The sequence below is a fragment of the Eurytemora carolleeae genome, unplaced genomic scaffold (assembly GCF_000591075.1).
Source record: "Eurytemora carolleeae unplaced genomic scaffold, Eaff_2.0 scaffold744, whole genome shotgun sequence".
Lineage (NCBI taxonomy): Eukaryota > Metazoa > Arthropoda > Copepoda > Calanoida > Temoridae > Eurytemora > Eurytemora carolleeae.
Genome location: NW_019396635.1, coordinates 86,740 through 110,960, shown reverse-complemented (window position 1 = coordinate 110,960; position 24,221 = coordinate 86,740). Strand labels below are relative to the sequence as shown.

Sequence of the window (24,221 nt, the reverse complement as noted above, 5' to 3'; positions counted from 1 at the left end):
CTCTATTTGTACATCAGAGAAATCCATTCCCACAAATCCACTATCATTTAAAACTGTTATACGCAGGGTTACCTATCATTTAATGTTATAGATATATACACAGAGTTTCCTTTTATTAAAACTGTAGATATATATACAGGGCTTCGTATCATTTAAAACCGTTTATGTACAATACATATGAAGGGTTACTTAGAAAGGATGAGACTTCAGAGAGGGTTTTACGAAATTTATCTGATCTTTTTATTTCTTAAAGGGACAGACCGGCTGTGTAAGGTAGTTAAACTGAGTATGCAGTGTTGTGGACAAATTCTTTAGGATTCATTTGAGACATATAAAACTTTACAAAAGATCTGTAAATCCTGAGTTTGAGCGCAAAGTCGACGTTCAAAATCGTACTTTTGGATAGATACGTTTTCAGAATTTTTTTTTTTTAATTTTTAAATAACGACGACAAAAAATATAAATAAAATTCTATTGTAAACTAATAGGTTGTTTAGGAACAGCTCGATCATCGAAAATAAGTAAGCTTATTCAATTATTAGTTTCTTTAATCTCTCTTGGATCACAAAGATTTTCTGCAGATTTGCTGGACTTTTTATTGAAAAGACGACATTTAAGAATTTGAAGAAATCTGTGAACAATTTCATAGAAAATAAGAAATTCAATATAATGATGAAAAAGGAAATAATTAATTCTAACTTCAATTTATTGACAAAATTCTTTTAAGAAACATCATCTAATTAGTTTACTATAGAATTCTTACTATATTTTTCGTCTTCGTTATGCAATAATTTAATAAAAACGATTCTGAAAACGAACCCACCCGAATTCATGATTTTAAACGTCGAGCTTATGCACTCAAACTCAGTAATTAATTATACATCGTGGAATAGTTTTATATGTCTCAAATAAATCCTTAAGAATTTGTCCACAACACTACGTACTCAGTTTACCTACCTTCCATAGCCGGTCTGTCACTTTAAACATAAGTGCTTTTCCAGGGACCAAGTTCATCATTATTTAAATTAGAGTTTCCAGGGACCAAGTTCACATCGTTTAAACATTTACAAGTATGGAGTTTCCAGGGACCAGAAGATAATGGATTAATCCACGAAATTTAGAGTTAATTAAATTCTGAAACTTTTAGATTAAATATTCATTTATTTTGTTGGTTTGTAGCAACTCTCTTCTTCTTATTCTCATTTATATATCTGCGAATAAATATAAAACTTCATTTAAAAGATTTATTTTCGTTTCTTAATTCAAACTTGCCTTATTTAATTTTTAGTTTTCAACTGAAATTAAACGTTTTTTCTTTTTTTCTTATGAAAATTTTCTTTTAACATTTCTTTACCTTATTTATTTTAGGAGATTAAAACTTTTTATTGATAAATATCTTTAAGAATATTTAAACATTTTAAAAAGAAAATTTTTAACCTGAACCCGGAAGCCCAATTTGGTTTCTTAAAAAATTATTTTTAAAAAGATTTTTTTAATTTGTTGGCGTGGTTTTTTAAAGATAGAAGTGTCTATTCAAATAAAAGGCAATAATTTTTCTAAACCATAAAAAATTAATGTTTGAAAATATAAAAAATTGTATATTAATAATAATATTTTTGGTTGACTCCAGTTATGATCCAATATCACATTATATAACTCAGGATACTTTATAGCAATTAATATAATATAATACTTTAATATCTAGTATATTCTACAAATAGAGATGGATGTCGTTTTTATATTCCTTTTTAAACATTCCAGATTTTTCACCTTTTATAAGAGCCTCAACAAAAAAGTATTTGGTATATAACATCAAAAACGCATAAAATTGCTAAAAAATCGTTTTTTAAAGGTTTATTAATTACTCTATCTTAAGATATATGAAAAATTAAAACGATTATTGAATCGCTTTGATTAGAAATATGCTTGGTAAAAAGAAAAATGTTTTACAATTTAATAAAAACTAACTTAAAGAGAAAACCATTTTAGATTATAATAAACTTATTAGATTTTTGCGGAGGCTCTATAAAGTATACAAAACATCTTGAATTTTAAAAAAATTAAGAAAAACTCTGCCATCTTTACTTTGAACCCACTCTGGTTCTTTTGTACTGAACTACTTAGTGTCTGAGTTAGTTTTGGCCATGATTGAACCTTGGGATACTTCTAGCGGAGTATGTTGGGAGGATTGGGCAGATTTAAAGGAAGATTTTCGGGTTGGAGAAGGAGACGATTGGGAGAATTGAGAGGAGCTTGGCTGAGCTTTACAACTCGAACCTGAAATATCTGAAAAGGACACTTTAGGAGATTCATTGTGATCCTCTGGAGAGAACGGGTTCTGCAGTTGCTCCGGGTACCCTGAGAACCCTGAGTTGGATTGGTGTAGACTCGGAGGAAGATCATGTTGAGAGAGCTGGGAGAGCTGGTAACCCTGAGAAGAGCTGCAATGCATGTTTTGACACTTAGAGGTGGATCCAGGGCCCGGAGAAATTAGGGTTGGTCCAGGGCTCCGGGATAAGGATTGACTGATACTGAAGGGCATTGGTCTAGCTCCGGGTTCAGTTGTCGGAGTATTGGGTTTAGACACGGATGAGTTTACGGAGAGTTTTGAAAGAGACTGGGACGGGTTGGAGCAGGAGGTTTTCCTCAATCTAATGCTGCTGTGTGGGGAGTAATCATCCATGCAAATATTGTTTCGCAAACTTTGCAAGGATTCTTTATTCTTATCCGACATGTTGAGATTCTGTGAGACATCCCGCGTCGGATTTTTATCGAAACTGGTTTGTGCAGAGTACATACTCTGCAGCGAGGGGGCGTGCTCTGCTTGAACGTTCTGCATTGACCTGTAGTTGGTCTGCATGCTCTGCAAAGACGGGTTGTCCTGGGGTATCGGGAAGTTGACGGTATGATTGTGGTTCTCTATGATTCTAAGCTGCTCGCTGCTCGTCAAATCTCTTTTACGGATTGAGGATCTTGGATCTCGTCTTCGTTCTAAACCAGAACTTGTACCTGTGTTAGATCTCTCCAGGTACATGTCGGATTTGTGGAAACTGGTTTTTCTCGGAGGTTCCCGATCCTAAATAAGATACAAAAGTTTTTCAAATATTATTTAATTTTTATTTAAACAGATTTTTTTAATTTTAGATTATAGTGGAACGTTTATAAAAAGTAAATAACAAAAAAATGTTCAAAAATGAACCAAAATCTCAACTAAAGGGAAACTCTAAAATGATATTTCATTTAAGGAAAAGGGGCGTTCCCGGTTAACAACGATATGTTACCGTCGTTTTTCTAGACTTAAATTTTTTTTGTTTTCATTCATGTTCTGCTGTTTGAAATATAATTAGTCGTCTTTATTGTATTGAAACACCCTTTACTTAAATTAAGCCTCCTTACAAGACACGTTCCTTTGACCCATTAGCTTACCTCTGTAACATCTGGGTGAGATGAAGCACGTGGAACAATCATACCGGGGAACGCAAACAACGTTCCCAGGTTTCGGAGGTTTTTATACAATCTTGCACTACAGAATACAGATACACTCATTCAAAAATTAATTTAAAAGCATTCTAGAATTCCAAACATTACTAAAAATGGTTAGTTATCAAATTGAAATTACAACCATAACAATTTCAAATGCAATTCAAATGCATATATTCCTATTTTCAAATCAATTGAAACTTTAAAAAAAAACACAAAATATAATATATTATTTTATGACGGGTTTTGTTTTTGTTTTGTTCAGAACATGCTTCTCATTCTTGAGGAGATGATGTAAAAACACATCGAAATATATTTCCTAATTTGAATTTATGCATTTTACAGATATCAAACACTTTTAACCAATTCGGATTTTTACAGTTTGGGTTTATTCCCATCAATTATCTTACAGAGTGACATAATCCTAAGATATTGTGGGGTTTGAAACATATTTTTATTAGATTTTAAACACCTTGTTTTTTTTAAAACACACATTCAAAGTTAAAATCATTTGATAAATTCAGAATATATATAAAAATTATTTATGAAAGTGAATTGAACTAAAAAAATGGTTTACAGATCAAATCAAGTCAAAAAATCTAGAAAGTTTATTTTCCATCAACAAACCTGCTGAAGAAGTGGGTTGCACAAAAAGGACAGTGGTCGGCGTTAATACCAATACAATGAAGACGACTTATATATTTAAGTTTTGATTTCTAATAAGTTTCTATTTGTTTTCATGCTTATGTGTTTCCATTAGGGTGTCCAGCAAAAAAGGTAAAATCGTTTCGCGAATTTTTCGCGATCATTTCACTTCATTTTCGCATTTCGCGAAAATTCTCGATTTTTCGCGATATTTCACTTCAATCTGTTTCGCAAGAAAATGCGAAAAAGAAAATGCGAAAATTTTGCAAAAAATAATGCGAAAATTTCGCAAAAAAATAATGCGAAAATTTCGCGAAAAAATATTGCAAAAATCTAGTGTAAAAATGCGAAAATTTCGCGCAATAAACGGAAGTTATCTAAAAAACACGAAAATTTCGCGAAAAATACAGAATATTAAAAAAAAATGCAAAAATAAAACATTTATTAAAATTAAGGAAGAAGAATTATCTATATGTCATAATAAAATTCAAATATTTTTCGCGAAAAAATGCGAAATTTCGCGAAAAAAATTGCGAAATGCGACCGCAAACTTTTCACAATTTTTTGCATTTTTTCGCATTTTTTCCTGAAACGTTTCGTCCGCTGGAAACCCTAGTTTCCATACTGTCATGAAAGCTTGGTAGAAATCGAAATTGAAATATATTCTCATTATATTGATATATATTCTCATTATATTGATATATATTCTCATTATATTGATATATATGACGACGACTGTACCTGAACCAACTGTAACTAGCTCAACATACTTCTTATTCATTCATAATTTCTCATCTCCGACTCGATCAACATAAAAACTAATGATATCTCTGTTCCTTGGGTCGGAGAGATCAAAGGAGTCCACGCTCTCCTTGGTGGAGATTGCGTTAACGAAGGCGTTGACCGTTTTGGTGTCAATATCCAGGTTGTCTCTGTTGGGGACCAGGTTCGGGTTCTTCCCTATCTTGTTCAACCTGGAGTAAACAGGACCAATTGAATCAAATTAAACTGTTTTTTGCATTGGCTTTGCATTTCTTTGCATTGTCTTTGCATATGTCTTTGCATTGTCTTTTCACAGTCTTTGCATGTCTTCGCATTGTTTTTACATGTCTTAGTATTGTGAAGACTTTTAAGTTTAATTTAACAAACTTTAAGATGACTGAAAAAAAATTCCAGCCATGGTCAAAACTCAGTTCAACAATTTCAATACGTTTTCGATTTCATATCATCAAGAAGTAAAAATTGGTGTTTCTGGGCGGGGCGAGTTGCAGTAGGTTTCTTTACTTGTTCGTCTATGATTCTGCAATCTTTAAACATGGAGTTTTTTTCTACTTTTTCGTTTATTGCGCATATGCCGACAAATAGAAGAAAAAAGAAAAGTCTAAAAATTCTATTTAATTGGTCAAATAATTGTGATCGAAAGTCCAAAAGTAGCAACACTAACCCGCTTATACATTTTTGTAGCCCTTGATATGTCACATTTACGACCCATGAGCATTTGTTTTTGGTTTTATGTATTTGAAAAGTAATTGGTAAATAATGCAACCTTTTTGGATCCCTGTGCCGTATAAATATAAATTTATAAATTAGGTTCTTTTTAAACCTAATTCCATAGAAAATTGTAAACATAGAACTAGAAGTTGTGAAACAAGCAGAAGAAAACATTGATGATTAAATTAAAGTTCAAATTTTGGGATTCAAATAACATTATAAAGTTTTGTTGTGATCCATTTCTTGAGGACGAAATTCAATTTAAAATCTAGAATTCTAAAAGATCTAACACAATTTGTACTAAATTAATTTTTGGCAACAAAAATGTTCTCTCTGTCAAGATTTTAAGATATGTTTCATTCTAACGGGTTTAATCTACAGTGGTTGCCAATTTCATTAGATATAACGTCCAATTAGTATAAAATAAAAGAAATTATCATGATTCCACTGCATTTTGAATACCACTGTAACAAAATCTTTTCTTATTACTTGTTATGAGTGACTGTTTAGTTCTTAAAAAAGAATCATACAAAAATTTTGTCTTGGCATTTTCAAAACAGGTGTGTTTGGTATTTTCCAAAAGGCATTTTCCCAAGGACAACTTCCCAAATGACAATTTTCCAAATGTACATTTTCCCAAAGGTTAGATTAGGTATTCTGAGGCGCCGCAGGCTGCAAAGGGGCCCAGCGCTGCGGCTAGGATAGGATCGGATGCCGAGTTTTAGGACATACTTGAAATGTTGCCGCTTGGGAAATTGCTCATTTGGGAAGTTGCTATTAGGGAAAATACTCTTGAGAAGTTTCCGCTTGGGAAAAAGCCTTTGGGAAAGTACCTAACATCGTGTTTTTGTATCATAGAATTTCTCCAAAATTCAAAAAAAAATTAAGAAAATGACAAAATTGAATTAGTTATAATCACTGGAATATTAGTTTTAATAAATTTAAATTCATGAATTAATTATTAACAAGATTAATTAATCCAATTAGAACATTGTAGACCAGAAGGATCGAGTTTAATTAAAACAATTAAAAGGGACATTTCCCGAAAGTAGAAAGTGTGTCTGAGCTGTAAAGTTATATTTTTATCGAAGGGTTTGTTTCCTTAATTTCATTGCCACCACTAAGAAAATTTTTCGGCAACAACTAATACCGGGCTAACTTTGAATTGTCGCCTTTTTTGTACCGACGTTTTCATGAGGTCAGCTGAATTATACCAAGGTTATAATACAAGGAAAGTTTAATGCAGTTGCGTATACTCTGCGTACATATTGAAACCAGTTCTCTCTGGGCAGAATTTGTAAACAAGAATAGATTTATCAGTGTTCGTATAGTGGCCGAGGAGGTCAAAAGCATAAATTTTGATAATTTAGATAATTCACATAATAGTTTCCTATGACCAGAATATTTCATTGATTTTGTATGTGAAAGATGGATCCCATGTCAGGCTGTGACATCCGTCTTGTGTTTACATTACCGTCCAGAGACAGTACAATGCAGTACAAAAGATGCGCACCCCTCTGAAATAACTTTCCTTGCATTATAATATTGAATTATACGTTGTTTTGACATCCATAAATGAAGTAAGAGCACAGGTGTACTTGAGTACAAGCGGATCAGGTAGATATAGAGTTTAAACACATTTATCACATAGAGGCGCTAGTTTGTGTTGAATCAGCTAAAACCCGGTATATAAGAAAGCAATCTAAATCCTTTTTTCTCTAAGTTATCTACAGACTCCTCAGTGGCCTCTACGGTGGAATATTTAATTAAATGTACATGTTGAAGTATACAGATCAAACGCAAAGGCAGAGAATGGAGGTAACTGTAAGGGGAAGGATGAGGGGGGGGGGTGCAAACTCTTTATATCTATTATTATCTTATGTTTATTACCTCTCAGCGGCAACGCTCTCCATGGTTCTGCGCATGAGTGGATAGGTTTCCAGAACAGCGTCAAAATGATCAACAGAGAGAGAGAACACGTTGCAGTACGTTTCAGCGCGCACACTTGCCGTTCGGCGCGCATTAGTGAGCAAGCAAATCTCTCCGAAGTACGAACCATCGGAGAGGGAGGTTGCAACTTCTCCATTGCTGGTTACAATGTCGACTATTCCTTCCTAAACACAATTTGAAGATTAAAAGGACTGTAAGCGTAATTTCAAGTAGTCCTGTAATTATTTGAAACCTTTATCAAATCAGTAATGTCGTTGGAAAAGTGTTTAATTCTAAAAAGTTCTGTAAAGGAATTGAGTCTTTGGAACAAAATCAAATATTTAAACCACAAAATCTTTAGAACTCGATTTTGTAAAACTTTGATATTTCAAACTTAGATTATTTGATCTAACAGAATTCATAGTTTGAAATATCTAAGGTATGCAACATTTGGTTCCAAAGATATAGTGATTAGAAAATCAGAGTTTGTGGCAAAGACTCAATTCCTTTTCCTTTTGCAGAAAAACCACTATGGATAAAGGAAACCCCAGTTGAAAATATTCAGTTTTTAAGATTTTAAACCTTGACAAGTAATTTAAAACTGATCAGAACAGGCTTTTTAGTATACCGTTATTAATTAGAAATTGTCATTTCAACCTATTCATCATTAGATGGATATCTTTTAACAGATTGTGGGGCCTTTACAATTTACAATATTTATGGGCAAAAAAAAATAAAATTTTCGATTCTGAAAAAAATATGCTGTTTTACGAAGGATGCTCTTTTTGAAAATTGGGGGGGGGAGGGTTGTGATTATAGAGAATAGAATATATAGAGAGGAATTTCCTAGAAAAAAGTGGAAAACGACCATTTTGTTGTACTGTTTCCATACTGCAGGTGTACTTCACATATTTGTGCTATATAACCTGTTGGGCCCTGGAATATCATTTTATAGCAAATCTAAAATTATTGTTAAAAGAAAACCAAATTATGAAATAGGCTGGTTTCATAATTGACCAATGATCATTTCACATAGACTCTATGCCTTCCACTTTACAAACGATGATTTTCCGTTATAACTATAAATCAAATGATGTTTTTATTCACCTAATTCATTATAAAGTTTATTTAACAGTTTAAAAAATTCGAAATTGAAATGAATAGTCTAGGGAACATACTGTATTAATGTACTCTACTGCATATAATTTGTGAACCTTTACATGATTTGTACACTTTGAACTCCCTTTCAGGCTGAAAGGGACTGAAAAAATTCATACCGAGAGATTCTTTAAATTCCTCTCTATATATTCTATTCTCTATGGTTGTGATGTTGTCTTGACTTTTTAATTGATATTCATAAAAAAAGAAATACACAATAAGTTAAGTTTTTTACCTGGATAAAATACATTTTATTTCCAACACAGCCTTCCTTGATGATCCAGTCTCCTAAACAGGGAAATTATTAATTCATACTTTACATACATTCAGAAAACTTTGGAAAAGAAAGATGCCAATTAGACTCTCAATTAGACTCTCAATTAGACTCTCAATTTGCAAGACTCCAGTGTACGGAGACCCAGTTCGTGCTATTTGCTCTATACATGAAAACATTAAATATACTAAATTTCGTGTTCCAGTTTCTCTGATGACAATAGTAATGGAAAATGTAGAACTTTGCCACAAGCTCAAACTTTCTAATCCCTATATCTTTGCAATCTGATGGTGTGAACCATTGATATTTCAAACTTGATCTAGCAGAATTTATAGTTTGACATATCAAAGGTCTTTGACTTTTTGTTGCAAAGATAAGGGCATTAGAAAATCAGAGTGTTTCTTTTTTGAGGGGGGAGTCTACTTGTAGTTTGAGACTATTCATGGAAAAGTTTAAGCCAATGAAATTCTAGATTTTCGCGTCGCACATGTGATTTTCATCATTTGTTGCTGTTTTTGCCTTTTGAATTTACGCTTTTAACATCCCCCCATCACCCAAACCCCCACAAAAGGAGAAATTTTGGTGAATTAAACCACAAGAGGTTTTAAAATATTGTTTGTATTTTGCAAAGGTCATAATTGTTGTATTTTAGATCCCTTAAAAAGGCACAAATCCTTGATCTTTATGATCAACTTATGTCATATTAAATTTATTAATATTAATTCGGATATACAGGGTTGCCCAGAAAAGATAAGCCTATAAAGACGACCTGAAACTCTTTGAATATGACAATTCTTTTCCGTTAAGAACAGTCTTTCAATGGCTTATACAATGATTTGGCAAATAAAGAAAAAGAATCGTGAATATAAGACAGCGGACAATACAAATCGTCTCTGAAGTCTCATCCTTTGTGGGTAACCCTAGTCAGGAGCTAGAAAAAAATCAACAAATGACAGATAATTCACAAAAATCGGGAATTAGATGTTCTTTCTAGATTAAGCAATTCTTATTGTTTAAACGTTTTTGTTCTTTTTTCCAAAATCATCCGTTAGCATGTCACTTTCTCACAGACAAGTTTTTGATCTGTATGGGATGTTTTGAACCGATGAAATATTCTCGTCATGTTGGGAGAAATACTTTAAATTCATCTTGAATAATTCTTCCCGGTTCTTTCCGTGTAAATTCTAGACTATTTTCTTTCTTAAATCTCTTCTTTTATGAGAGAAATGAACGTATTTGCACCCCCTCACAACACTTTAATAACAAAAAAGAACAAATATACAGGGATATCCACAATCAATGAAGCTTTAACGAATTGCATACAGAATTGTACGAATTTGCAGCAAACCAGAACTTAGGGATGCCCAATTCTTAAAACTAAGAGATTTTCTTCTCAGCAGGGATTACAATTATTAGATCGACCCCCACCCCAACTCAATATTCACACATCTACACAGTTTGTTTTTAATCTTTGTGAAGAAACAATCTCAAGGAATAATAATTGTCTAAAAACATTTTTTTAGAAAGTGAATATTTGCAAATTATCTTTTTCCCATCTCATAATCTGAATTCTTTTTCAAACAAAGAAGTTGATTAGTTTGAAACAAATTCTAATTTTCTGATCCTTAGATCTTTGCAACCTGATGGAATGGATCGTAGACCTTTAACATTTTAAACTCTGAATTCTGCAAGACCAAATAATCAATGTTAGAAATAACTTAATGTTTAAGGGTTTGTAGATATAAGGATAAAAAATAAGAATTTGAGACAGTGTGCTCAGTTCCTTAAAACAAAACAAAGCAAACCCTATTTTTTTTGTAAAATTTTGTCTCAAAAATATGACTTTAAAAAAACAGTTTTAATAAGAAATGTTGCTCCGAATAAATGGGGGAGAGGGAGGGGACTCTAATTATCTTCAGCAAAATTGATGTTAGATAATGAACGAGGAAGATTTTCTCTAATGGCCAACATAAAATCGACTGTAAAAGTACTAGGGAACTCGGAGAGTATCCATTTTCAGGGGAAAGAAAATTATAAAAGATGAGAAAAAAAAATAAATACGTATCCAGCTTTTAAACCTTTATATAAGTAATAATCAGAAAGCTGTCCTCATGAAATTCTGTCAACTTTTGTCTGCTGCATTAATCAGAGAAACCACATATTATCAAGTTTCAGACCGAAAAACAAAGATATCTCGAAAATGTATCATAGCCTTATCTCACTAAAACCAATGGCCCTTCGGAAATTCCGTAAATTGGCCTTCCATGATCAGATAAACAGGGTTACCCACAAAGTTTAAAACTTCAAAGACGATTGTCCTGAATTTAAACTTTCCTGCAAATGTTACTGGTTTCTTTTTTGCCAAATAATTGTATTGTGGCGGAAGACGATCTGAGGAGAGAAGCCGGATACTCAGACGCGGCAAGAGGAACTTTATCTCTGCCACGTCACCTTGATATTTTTTGATCTCTTAAATTTAGATTTTTAATTTAGTTAGTTAATAAAGTAAATTATTTAACTTCGGTCGTATTAAATTGAGCGTAGCCAAATTGGTGGCCCCGAGTTTTTCGATCTTATAGACTGTTCGTTCAACACTATAAACTGTTTTAAAGCTACTCGCTCAAGTGACTATGCCGAAGGACGGTGATAATGTCCAGGTCCGAGCTGAACCCAGCTCTCTAGACCTTCTAAATACGGTATCAGTGAAAGTTCCGGCCTTTTGGCCTGAGTCTGCGGAGGCCTGGTTCATACAAGTCGAGGCCCAGTTTGCTCTCAAGGGAGTGACGACTCTGTGGCGGAAGACGATCTGAGGAGAGAAGCCGGATACTCAGACGCGGCAAGAGGAACTTTATCTCTGCCACGTCACCTTGATATTTTTTGATCTGTTAAATTTAGATTTTTAATTTAGTTAGTTAATAAAGTAAATTATTTAACTTCGGTCGTATTAAATTGAGCGTAGCCAAAGTATTTACAAATAAAATACAATAATTAATGCTAAATTAACCTTAATCTCTTTATATTTGTAGAGATTCAGGTCGTCATAAGTCTCATGTTTTGAAGGTAACCCTGTACGGTATATAGTGCATGCGTTGCATTCCTTCAATGCAATCCTGTAACCTGGATGCCGGGAGATGCCGCAAACCAATTTGGGTTTATATCCCTCTAAACCTAGTTCTGGATAGAGGAGGGCATCATTCTTTTATTCAATTGGATCATTTAATATTTTCAGCGGTTTAGAGGCTCTAAAGAATCAGACTTTTTATCAAGTAACATTTATTTAAAAAGAGGTATGCACGTTACACAAAACACTTTTAAAATTGATCATTTCTAATTGCGGTTTCTCTATAAAAATACCCTCCAGATTTCATAAGCAGAGACAAAGAAAGAACAGAATCTATATAAGTTCATCACTTTTTTGGATGGAAAAACTACAAAAAATTTCCACGTTGTTGCTCAGGAAATGTTTCAAAGGGTACCATTGGTACTTGGACATGTACCTCTATATATATGTTATCAGGTCATTCATTAAAAAAATGCCTAAAATATATGTCCTTCTCTAGTTCTTGACGAGTTTGTTAGATCAAGATCTTTTTCATTGATTAACTTTCAGCAGTTCCACAGTTTCAGGATATACTTTTAGTTTAAACTGTCNGCCAGTGGCAAGTAGATATTTAACCATGTATTTAACCTAGATTTAGAATCTTGATATTGAGAGCTCGAGAGACTTAAAGCCTGGATATTAAACCTAAACATGGAGAGATCAAAACCTGGATGTAAGCCTAAACATGGAGAGATCAAAACCTGGATGTAAACCTAAACATGGAGAGATTCAAAACATAGATATTGACCTAAACATAAAGAGATTCAAAGCCTAAATATAAAACCTAAACATAGAGAGATTCAAAACCTGGATTTAAACCTAAATATGGAGAGGTTCAAAACCTGAATATAAAACCTAAACAAGAAGAGATTAAAAACCTGGATATAAGCTTAAGCAGGGAGGGATTCAAAACCTGAATAAAGAACATAAAACATGGAGAGATTCAAGACCTGGATATAAACCTAAATATGGAAAGGTTCAAAACCTGTACATAGAACCTAAACAAGAAGGGATTAAAAACCTGGTTAAAAGCCTAAGCCGGGAGGGATTCAAAACCTGGATAAAAACATAAATTATGGAGAGATTCAAGACCTGGATATAAACCTAAACATGAAGATATTCAAAACCTGGATATAAGCCTAAGCAGGGAGGGATTCAAAACCTGAATAAGAAACATAAAACATAGAGAGATTCAAGACCTGGATATAAACCTAAACATGAAGATATTCAAAACCTGAATATAAAACCTAAACATGGAGAGATTCAAAACCTGGATATAAAACCTAAACATGGAGAGATTCAAAACCTGTATATAAAACCTAAACATGGAGAGATTCAAAACCTGTATATAAAACCTAAACATGGAGAGATTCAAGACCTGGATATAAATCTAAACAATGAGAGATTTAAACCTGGATATAAATCTAAACATGGAGAGGTTCAAAACCTGGATATTAAAGTAAACTTGAAGAGAATTTAAACCTGGATAAAAAACCTAAACAAGAAGAATTCAAAACCTGGCTATAAACCTAAACATGGAGAGATTCAAAACCTGTATATAAACCTAAACATGGAGAGATAAAAACCTGGATATAAAATCTAAACATGGAGAGAACAAAACCTGGATATAAAATCCAAACATGGAGAGATCAAAACCTGGATATAAACTTAAACATGGAGAGATCAAAACCTGAATATAAACTTGAACATGGAGAGATTCAAAACCTGGATATAAAATCTAAACATGGAGAGATCAAAACCTGGATATAAACCAAAACATTGAGAGATCAAAACCTGGATATAAAATATCTAAACATGAAGAGATCAAAACCTGGATATAAACTTAAACATGGAGAGATTCAAAACCTGAATATAAAATCTAAACATGGAGAGATTCAAAACCTGGATATAAAATCTAAACATGGAGAGATCAAAACCTGGATGTAAACCTAAACATGGAGAGATTCAAAACATAGATATTGACCTAACCATAAAGAGATTCAAAGTCTAAATATAACACCTAAACATAGAGAGATTCAAAACCTGGATATAAGCCTAAGCAGGGAGAGATTCAAACCTGAATATAAAACCTAAGCATGGAGAGATTCGAAACATGGATATAAACCTAAACATGAAGATATTCAAAACCTGGATATTAAACTTAAACATAAAGAGATTCAAAACCTAGATTTCGACCTAAACAAAAAGAGATTCAAAGCCTGATTATAACACCTAAATATGGAGAGGTTCAAAACTTAAATATAAAACATAAACATGGAGAGATTCAAAACCTGGATGTAAAACCTAAACATGTAGAGATTCAAAACCTGGATGTAAAACCTAAACATGGAGAGATTCAAAGCCTGAATATAAAACCTAAACATGGAGAGATTCAAAACCTGAATATAAAACCTAAACATGGAGAGGTTCTAAACCTGAATATAAAACCTAAAAATGGAGAGATTCAAAACCTGGATGTAAAACCTAAACATGGAGAGATTCGAAACATGGATATAAACCTAAACATGAAGATATTCAAAACCTGGATATAAAACATAAACATGGAGAGATTCAAAACATAAATTCAAAACCTAAAGATTTAAGATAACAGTTTCAAAATCCATTGATTTCAAAACTATAAAATACAAAACCTATTGAATACACAAGCAAAGCCTGCAAAAAAAAACCAATATTTTAAATGTAAAATTTTTTTTTATCGAATTTTCTAACAAAGTTTTACAGAGTTTATATTTACCCCTGAAGGAAGGCGCCAGGTGCTCAAGATATTAATGAAAGAAAAGTTTTCAAAGCAAAAATTCAAAATTTCGTGAGAAAAGGAATTCTTCCCTTTGACTAACAGAAAGAAGGGGAAGGGTGGGGAGCTTCAGGGAGGGGGGAAGGGGAAGGAGAAGGGGTGTAAAGGGAAGGGGAAAGGAAGGAAACGGGAAGGGAAAGGGAAGGGAAAGTGAAGGGAAAGGGAATGGAAAGGGAAGGGAAAGGGATGGGAAAAGGAAGGGAAAGAGAAGGGAAAGGAAAAGGGAAGTGAAAGGAAAAGGGAAGGGAAAAGAAAGGGGAAGGGAAGGGAAACGGAAGGGAAAGGGAAGGGAAAGGGAAGGGAAAGGGAAGGGAAAGAGAATGGAAAGGGAATGGAAAGGGAAAGGAAAGGAAAATGAAGGGAAAGGAAGGAAAATGATAGGGTAAGGGAAGAGAAAGGGAAAGAGAAGGGAAAGAGAAGGGTAAGGAAAGGGTCAAGGGGAAAAACTATGAAAACAATTAAAAAGATTTAATAAAACTTCAAAGAGAAATAAATCTGAAAATACAGTCTCATAAAAAGAAGTATAAACTGTTTGTACTTTTTAAAATAAAAAACAAATCATTAAAAACATCGAAATGAAAACCAAGTAATATTAATATAATTAGGAAGAGATTTGTTCAGTGAATAGTAAATAACAACTGTAACAGTTTTGTTCATGGAATAGGAAATAGCAATTGTAACAGTTTTGTTCAAGGAATAGGAAATAGCAATTGTAACAGTTTTGTTTAAGGAATAGGAAAATAACAACTGTAACAATTTTGTTTAAGGAATAGGAAAATAACAACTGTAACAGTTTTGTTTAAGGAATAGGAAATTACGACTTTAACAGTTTTGTTTAAGGAATAGGAAAATAACAACTGTGACAGTTTTGGAATAGGAAAAAAATCGGAATAGTGCTGTTTAATGAATAGGAAAATATTTAAAACTTTTCCATTTCCATGAAAAATTGATCAATACAAGATTTCAATTTGATTGTGCTAAGCTTTAAATTTGAAGAAAATGTCACAGAAGTATTTACGAAAGGTTTTTTCAAAGTTCAGATTCATGTTTTCTTGGAATAGATTCTAGTTTGAACGATCTTTTTTAATACATTTCTTTACCCCTTCCCCTCCCCACACAAAACATTAATTAAGAAGATAAAGGTCGAAATAAAGCCAACCCAATAGTTTTGAGGAAGTTTTCCATATCAAGAGTTTTACAAATTTTATCAGAAAAAAATTAAGATTTCATGAATACTTCTAAAATGAACGTTGTTGCATACTAAATGTCCTTTGATTCAAATGTAATTTGTTAGAAAATTAAAATTGAAAATTATTCAGATTTGAATTATTTAATTCGTGCAAAGAAACATTTGAACTTTGTTAGAACTAAAATCGGACCAAGGACATATTAGAAGGACATATTGTCTCATTTGTTTTTGATAATAAAAAAAGAAAATCTCAAAACAAAAACTTATTTCTTTTTTAAGTACCTGTAATCGTAATTTCAAGACATTTAGTCCGATTTACAAAGGTACCGTTGAAAGCTTTGTTTAACCAAGGATAAAATAGATATGTTTTGTTTTGGAAAACTGTTCATTTTCAGCAATGGAGAAATGACACTTTTCGAGTCAGAAAAACGACGGTTTCTTCCACATTTTTAATCAGATTAGGGTTTAAAAGATACAGCTGTAACTCGGGCATTGCCAATTTTGTCTGGTGGGTCCCATAAAATTCAAAATCAAACCTTTCACCCTAACAAGTGTTTGTTATATCGAATAACAGAAAAATATTAGGAACGTTTTCATTAATTTTCTCATTATTGTTAATTTTAAAAAACTTCTGTGGACTTAATTCACTTTAATTGATTGAAAAAGTAGTGTGTTAGATCCACAAACGAACGTTACCTTAAAACCTTTAACAGAGTAACAATGATTTATCGTATTAAAGGGACTGTAAAGGAAAAATGAAAGAGGGTATAGGATAAAACCTGAGAATTTCAGGCTTTGAACGATACCTTTAAGACATCTATCATATGTTCCTGTTTCAAGAAATTGACATAAAACTGTGTCAAAATTATACCAAAAAATGTCAGATTTTGTATAAAAGGTGTAGCATTAAACAGATCATATTCAACAATTGCGTAACCAATCTGAAAACGACTATATCTCACAGTCTCTTTAAACGTGTCGTATCATTACAATCCCCGTAATTGCCTTCGCACCGTAAATCTGAAAGTAACTTTTAAACCACACATGAAAAACGTCAATTTTTAGTTGCAAATATTAGGGTTAACTCTTTCATCCTTGATCAGACAAAGAATTCAGGGGTACCGGTGGGAATCAAACATGTCAACAGTCGCTCTAACCATATTTTCCAGTATGTAAACTAACCTGGCTGAAAAACCTCGTATTTGAGTTTACAAACAACATCAGAAACAAAGGAAGGTTCAGCATTGGTAAAAAATGGAACAGATGCAACCAGAGCTCGGCAATTGTAGTTTATAACATCCTAAAATAGTTGTTATTCTTTTATTATCATTCTTTTTGCATCAGCTGTTTTTATTTTATCTTTTGAATTTGTGAGATTGGCATTTGGATATATTGAATTCAGATTTTCCATTGATATTCTCATTTTAAAATGGACTAGAAGAGAAAGAGAAAATAAATATACAAAAGAATTCTTCCAATGACAATTAAAGACTTTCCACATCATATATTCTGTCAGCAATTCTTTAATCTAGGAAATATTTATTCACAATCATCAGTACAGTACAGTACAGTACAGTACAGTACAGTACAGTACAGTACAGTACAGTACAGTACAGTACAGTACAGTACAGTACAGTACAGTAAAGTACAGTACGGTACAGTACAGTACAGTACAGTAAAGTAAAGCACAGTACAGTAAACAACTATTAAACTAAGTTCACCTCTCTCAACTTCTCTGACAGTTCCCCTAGTATAGCGTCTTCATCAAAGAATTTCCCCTGAAAATTAAAACTTTATAAATTGAAGGAAATTCTACTAATTGTTCAAGTGCACAACTAAACGAAAGAAAGCAATTATAAGAATTGTTTTCATTTAATCTTTAATTAACATATTTAAAATATTCGGTTTTATTTATAAATAAATATGCCTCTCAGTATCCCAGCTGTATCCCCCTAAATCTCCCTGTATTCTCCTGTACCCCTTGTTCCCTCTGCATCCCCTCTATCTCCTGTATCGGCCCCTGCATTCCATGTTCCTTCTGTATCTACCTGTATACCATTATATACCCCTGTATCCCCCTGTGTCCCCCTGTATTCTCAATATAATATCCCCCTGTATCCCTATGTATACCCATGTATCCCTGTATCCCTGTATTCTTGCTGTGGTCTTAACAATTGTGTAGATTTTTATTTAGGAGCTATTCGAAAAAATGAAGAATATGAAGCAACTAATTATAAAATTTTATTTTATAACAAAAATGCTGATTTCAACAAAGCGGCAACTCGATTCGGGAAAACCTGGGTTCCAAAACTGGTTTTAAAAATGATACCAGCTATCGTTAATGTTGTGCTCTGTATCCCCTGTATTGGTAATTTGGATCCGTTCTACTGCCCATCCGTCCATTGCCATAGATAAGATAGATCGCGCATAAGACGACATTTTTCATCTTGAAAGATATAAATGTACAGAGATGTTTTAAAGATATTCATATTATATAGATTACCTAGGTCGGTTGTGAACATTGGCTGTTCTTAGCTTATGTCATTGAGTACTTGTGGTGTACATGAGTTCTGTAGAGAGAAATTAAAGTTAGTTTAGTCCGTCTCATGTCCTTCTTCAGTTCTCATCAATATGATATATTGCTCAGTGAAATATTGTTGTTCAAATAGTTCCATTCCCGGAGTTATTTTACACTCAATTATGAAATCCATTAAAACACCAAACCACCCCGCTTATCATTGAAGTACACTTTGACCCCTGGAAGTATGAGTTCGCGGACTGTACAATCCTTGGTGATTTTGCGTACATAAGCTATCTATGTTTATTTATTTATCTATTTCCATTGCCTATCCACTATACTGCACATCCGACCTACTGCAACATCCGATCTACGATAGCTATTTATTTTTGTATTATTTGAAGGTTAGGTATAAGGTTAAAAGAAATTATGGGCCGAGCGCTGCGGCTAGTACGGGCTAAGGGGCCGAGCGCCGAGGCTAGGGGGCCGGGCGCCGCGGCCAGAAGTCCGTCTAGCAGCTGTAAAATCAGTAGGACGGATGGGCGTAGGTCCAGAAATACACCATCCCCTGTATTATATATTAAGGGAACACAAAGTTAGAATTGATGATCAAGCAAAGTAGAGCTCTTATCTGTGAGCTTATTTTCTCTTTTTTTTATTATTCTAATCAATATTTTCAAATCAATTATGAATTTCATTTATACAATTTACTTCCGTTACTTTCTGTTTCCTGATCCTAATCTGACAGATTTTTTTTCACAGATCCCTCAAATCCTCTCTCAGAGCCAGAGCTGCTGACTCCGATTGGGTTTCTCATCTTCCTCTAGTTTTGTTGGGACTCCGTTCAGTTCCCAAAGAAGATACTGGTTTTTCTGTTTCAGAGGCGGTATATGGTTCTCCCCTGTCAATTCCTGGTGAATTCCTAGATGCCCCAGAAATTCCAAGTTCACAATTTATCAGCAAAGTAGAGAAGGTAATTGCAGGTTTTTCAACCCCTCCGCCTCATCACGTGCAACATTCGCCTCCAGTTGAGATTCCTGCAGCTCTGAAAGCAGCCAAGTTTGTGTTTGTTCGAGAAGATGCCAGCAAACCCTCACTCAGTCCTCTTTACCGTGGTCCCTACCAAGTTATAGAACGGCGGAGTAAATTCTTCCGCCTCCAGATTGGTACCAAAGTGGATTCAGTCTCTGTAGACCGGCTTAAACCAGTGGTATCTGATGTTCCAGTGATCCCTGTAACTCCTCCGCCTCGAGGTCGCCCTCCTCTTCGCCAGTCAAAGGATCCTCCAGACCTTTCCTCCGCCGCGAAGTCGTCCGCCTCAAAGAAGAAGTCTGTTATGTTTTTAAACCAACCTATAGTCATACCAAGAAGAAATCCTCACAGACAAGTCAGGAAGAAGTCTTAGCTCCGCCTTGACTCCGCCTTGCCTTCTTGGGGGGAGTACTGTGGCGGAAGACGATCTGAGGAGAGAAGCCGGATACTCAGACGCGGCAAGATGAACTCTATTTTTCTGCCACGTCACCTTGATATATTTTGATCTCTTAAATTTAGATTTTTAATTTAGTCAGTTAATAAAGTAAATTATTTAACTTCGGTTTTATTAAATTGAGCGTAGCCAAAACAGAAGCATTAACAAATCTTGTTAATTTAATAATATTTTCAAGAAAAATTAAATATCTACATATGTGATGAAGAGGAACACATTACAAGAAGTTTAGAATCAATCCATCTTAACCTTTGAACGAATAAATAGTAATAGCACAACCCGAAATAAATTAAACGCAAATAAAGTTTTTGTTATTCTAAAGAATCATGTGATTCAGTGATGTTTCACTTCGGTCATATGCTCCTTGGCAACTTCCTTAAGGCCTGCTTCACCATCCTCACCCTCAAAATCATTTGGTAGCAGAACAGGTCCAAGTGCCAAGATGAGTATAGCTCCTATGGGTGCGCTAATTGCGATAGATAGTACAGCCAGCGTAAGAATTGTCTCTCCCATCTATAAAAATTATATTTTCAAAAATAATAAATTGTTAAATAAAGAAATTATATTTAAACTGAGATCAGAACTTTTATGTAGATATTATTAATTTTGAACGCTCGACCTTGATATCCAAGGTAGGCAGTTTTAAATTTAAAAATCAATGCTTTATTTCTCAATTAAAGTTGTCTCTGTAAAGCTAAAATGATCCATATATCTGCATAAGATGGAGATTAATGCTTGATCTCAAGATTACAATAAAAAAGTTCTGACATCAGAGGAAACTATAAGATTAAATGCTCTAAACGTTTTTAAAAAATCTTACAGGTATATACTCTGTGATTCCTGCATAAATAGCTTTTTCCAAAAACACTGGACCTGAAAAAATAAAGAAGTAAACCAAACAGAAAGAATCAATGAAATAATGAATGTGGAGTAAAAAGATTATTACACACCTAATGCTGCTTGAACAGTTGCCTTAGGAAGCCAGGAAATTGAAAGAAACAACTTTTCTTTTGTTTCTAATCCTCCACAAACAGCTGACCAAAAGGTGAAGAAAGATCTGGTTATAAAGCAACAGAAAAGTACAGCAACACCCAATCCTACAGTTGCCCCGTCCATCTTTTCTGCGTTGATATTGGTTCCGATGAGTGAGAAGATAACTGGAGACAAGATAATCCAAACCTTGTTATAGATATCTGTAACAGGGTTATGATCTCCCCATCCTTCTCTTCTCCACTGAATAGAGGCAACAAATGCCATGATCACACAAGCCAGACCTCCAGCTCCATCATAATGGACCATATGAGCTCCAAACAGAGCAAACAGACCTCCAGCTGTCAGTAAGACCCACCTGAAGAAGACATGGTTTGCATTCTGCTTGCTTGGAAACCATTGGCAGATGTATCCCCAGAATATTCCAAATGCAATCCCCAAGAGCACTTCAAGAGGTCCATGGCTGGCAAGATCAGATATTGATGCATCAGGATTAAAAGTAATTCCAGCAGCTATTCCAAATCCTCCAATAGCCACAAGATCATCAGCAGAACATGTTGCAATAACCAGTGTTGGTATTCCCTTCTTTACTCCGTATCCTCTCTGACTAAGATTCACCAATCCTGGAATAATAACAGCTGGAGATACTCCGCAGAGAACAAATCCAAAGCATAGTCCAGGAAGAAAGGGAAATCCAAGGATCAGATAACAAAATAGGGCTGCTGCAAATGCCTCTACTATGCAAGGTATGAAGGTAGTTCTGAGTACAATCCATTTAAGTCTCCAGAGTTGAGGAGGATCCAATTCAAGACCTGCCATCAGAAGAATAACAGTTAGACATGTAGATCTCAAAATTCCTTTAACAGTTGGATCTACATCACCTCCAATAAATCTCTTAACACAAGGATCACGGTATACAGCAGGTTCATCATGACCTCCACTTCGTCTTGCTCTATGATGATGATCATCAGACTCTGGCATTGATTTGATACCTTCTCCATCTAAATGTTCTGAATGTGAAGATTGGGAATCATTTGAAGTTGATGATTTGAAATCTTGGACCTTTGCATGAAATATTCTTGCAGTTGAACTGAATTTAGGATTAACTGTTGTCTTTTCAAGGTGTTCGACTATTCTCTCATGCTCATCCTTCAAGGCATCATGGACATTCATGACAACTCCATGTGCATTTGGGTCATCATGTCCAGTCAGAGCACTGATATTTCCATGAAATGCTTCATGAATAGTACCTTGGGTCAATGATCTGTTTAAACATTCTGGGCTGTTGAATTCATGTGAATTGTATGGAACGTTTTTACAAAAGATTCCAACAGCCATCATTCCAAGTAGTTGGGGGATGCGAATATCAAACCCTGCAAGCTTGGATATCAGTGCTGCAAACTGCAGGACTATCTGTCCAGCTACCAAAGCAAAGAATACTAGAATGAAGACAGCAAAGATTGTCCCCCCTAGAGCAGAATATTTTCCTAAAACTGCTCTTGCACAGAAGAAAATGATAACAACTGCTATCATTAGAGTTATGTTCGTTGCCACCTCTCCTTTTGGGGGAAAGAAGTGTGAGGTAATCCTATTTGTTTGCAGTGTCTGTTTAAAGCTATCATAAGCTTTCTTGATCCTGCCAGGGTTCTTGATTTTCCCTGGATATGCCGGGGGAGGATATTGAGGGACCTCATCTTCATGCACAGTTGCTGGAGGTATTTGTTGGTATCTACTGTTTCTTCTAGAAGTAAATATATATTATTGAAAATGCATTTCATTGATGTTAAAAATGTTGAAACTGTTTTGTTCAAACAGAGAATATGATTTCGAGTTTTTTTATGTGAAACATGTCCCATCCCTGACATTTCAGAGTTTTGACATATAATTTACCAAAGGGGGTCCCGGCCAAATTTTCCAATTATTAATCCTTTCGCCTGGAATAAATTGTATCCTCCCCTAATCTGTTGTAAATTTGAATCACAGAATAATTTGTATGTCATTTTATTTTCTATTTGTAATTTTTTATCAAACCTGGTTGTTCCATGCATCTCAATGCATTTAAACTGAATCTTCTTTCTCCTTTGTCTTCAGGTACATAACCTTGATTGTCCATGATTGTGGCTCTAAACATCAGATAATACATCGTAGATTGTGAATAAAGAAAAAAAATCCCATTTTATTTTTAAAAGGCTCATTTTGGGCCCATTTAATAAAAGTTTATTTGTGTCAATTTAAAACGACAACATATTTTAGTATGGTTAGTTTAAAATCTAAACTTGGTTTCTTTTATTTAAACTTCATGTCGAAAAAATTGGTGAAAAATGTTTTATAGGTCAAAGTGTGTTTGAAAGTCACAGTTTGGGCAAAGGACCGACCCGTTAAATCACGTGAGTTGCACAGACCTATTGACAACAACCCAAATTGAAATCCAAGATATTGTTGTTGCTAATGACTTTTTATTTTATTGTTTTGGTGCTAATTGTTACTTGCACTTAAGTAACTAATGTGAGTTTGTCCACCGGTTACATGTTAGTTTGGAGGAAAGTTTCAGTTCTTTACTTTTAGATCAAATTTCCATTAGATCAAAAGGTTCATAGATTAGAAATGTTATCTCTGTAAGATCAAGAACCTCTATTTAAAAAAAATATCCGTCTAAGTTTTGTATTGGAACTTTCTGTTTTTACTTCTTGCCAATAAATTTGTCACTACTGTTGAATAATAATCAATAATAAAGAGGGGCACACCTTGTTTTACTGGTATGTGAATAGGAGAACGGTTTGGTCCAAACTGAGAATAGGTCTGTAACAATCTGTATTATTATACGCAATTCAATGCGGTTTGTTCTGGAAAATATTGGTTTTAATATTTTTAATAATATTATAATTTCATATTACTCTGTCAACTCCCCCCATCCCCTTAGAAAAGTTACGCTTATAGTTAATGTAAATATGATGGTTCCAAGCGTTAATTAATAACTTTTTTATTGTGTAAAACTATATTTAAGATTGCTAAAGATTTTCTTGCATTTGAAACTCTAAAAATTGTGAGAGAAGGAGTTGTTGTTCAATAGGACTGAACAATGCAATCCCTTCGACGAGGGGAGGAAGGTCAGCCACAAAAATTTCTAGTCCGAGCCACTTTCTCCT

The 24,221-nt window shown here is 33.9% G+C and overlaps 3 protein-coding genes across 3 annotated transcripts; 1 reads left to right on the top strand and 2 right to left on the bottom strand.

Moving 5' to 3' along the window:
• Positions 1 to 1,457: 1,457 nt before the first annotated feature.
• LOC111706662 (potassium/sodium hyperpolarization-activated cyclic nucleotide-gated channel 1) lies at positions 1,458 to 18,107 on the bottom strand. Its single transcript, XM_023479572.1, has 8 exons — positions 18,060 to 18,107; positions 17,803 to 17,859; positions 17,264 to 17,381; positions 8,939 to 8,991; positions 7,507 to 7,730; positions 4,962 to 5,099; positions 3,427 to 3,523; positions 1,458 to 3,076 (listed from the first exon to the last, which is right to left on the bottom strand). Exons 1-8 carry the CDS (start codon positions 18,105 to 18,107, stop codon positions 2,117 to 2,119), a joined length of 1,695 nt encoding a protein of 564 aa, XP_023335340.1. The 3' UTR covers positions 1,458 to 2,116.
• Positions 18,108 to 18,422: 315 nt separating this feature from the next.
• On the top strand, positions 18,423 to 20,004 carry LOC111706661 (uncharacterized). The gene is made up of 3 exons (XM_023479571.1): positions 18,423 to 18,449; positions 19,004 to 19,008; positions 19,362 to 20,004. Exons 1-3 carry the CDS (start codon positions 18,423 to 18,425, stop codon positions 20,002 to 20,004), a joined length of 675 nt encoding a protein of 224 aa, XP_023335339.1.
• Positions 20,005 to 20,239: 235 nt separating this feature from the next.
• LOC111706668 (sodium/hydrogen exchanger 9B2) lies at positions 20,240 to 23,873 on the bottom strand. The gene is made up of 5 exons (XM_023479578.1): positions 23,820 to 23,873; positions 23,107 to 23,198; positions 21,036 to 22,816; positions 20,906 to 20,958; positions 20,240 to 20,598 (listed from the first exon to the last, which is right to left on the bottom strand). The coding sequence occupies exons 2-5, from the start codon at positions 23,121 to 23,123 to the stop codon at positions 20,419 to 20,421; spliced, it is 2,031 nt and encodes a 676-aa protein (XP_023335346.1). The 5' UTR covers positions 23,124 to 23,198; positions 23,820 to 23,873; the 3' UTR covers positions 20,240 to 20,418.
• Positions 23,874 to 24,221: the final 348 nt, after the last annotated feature.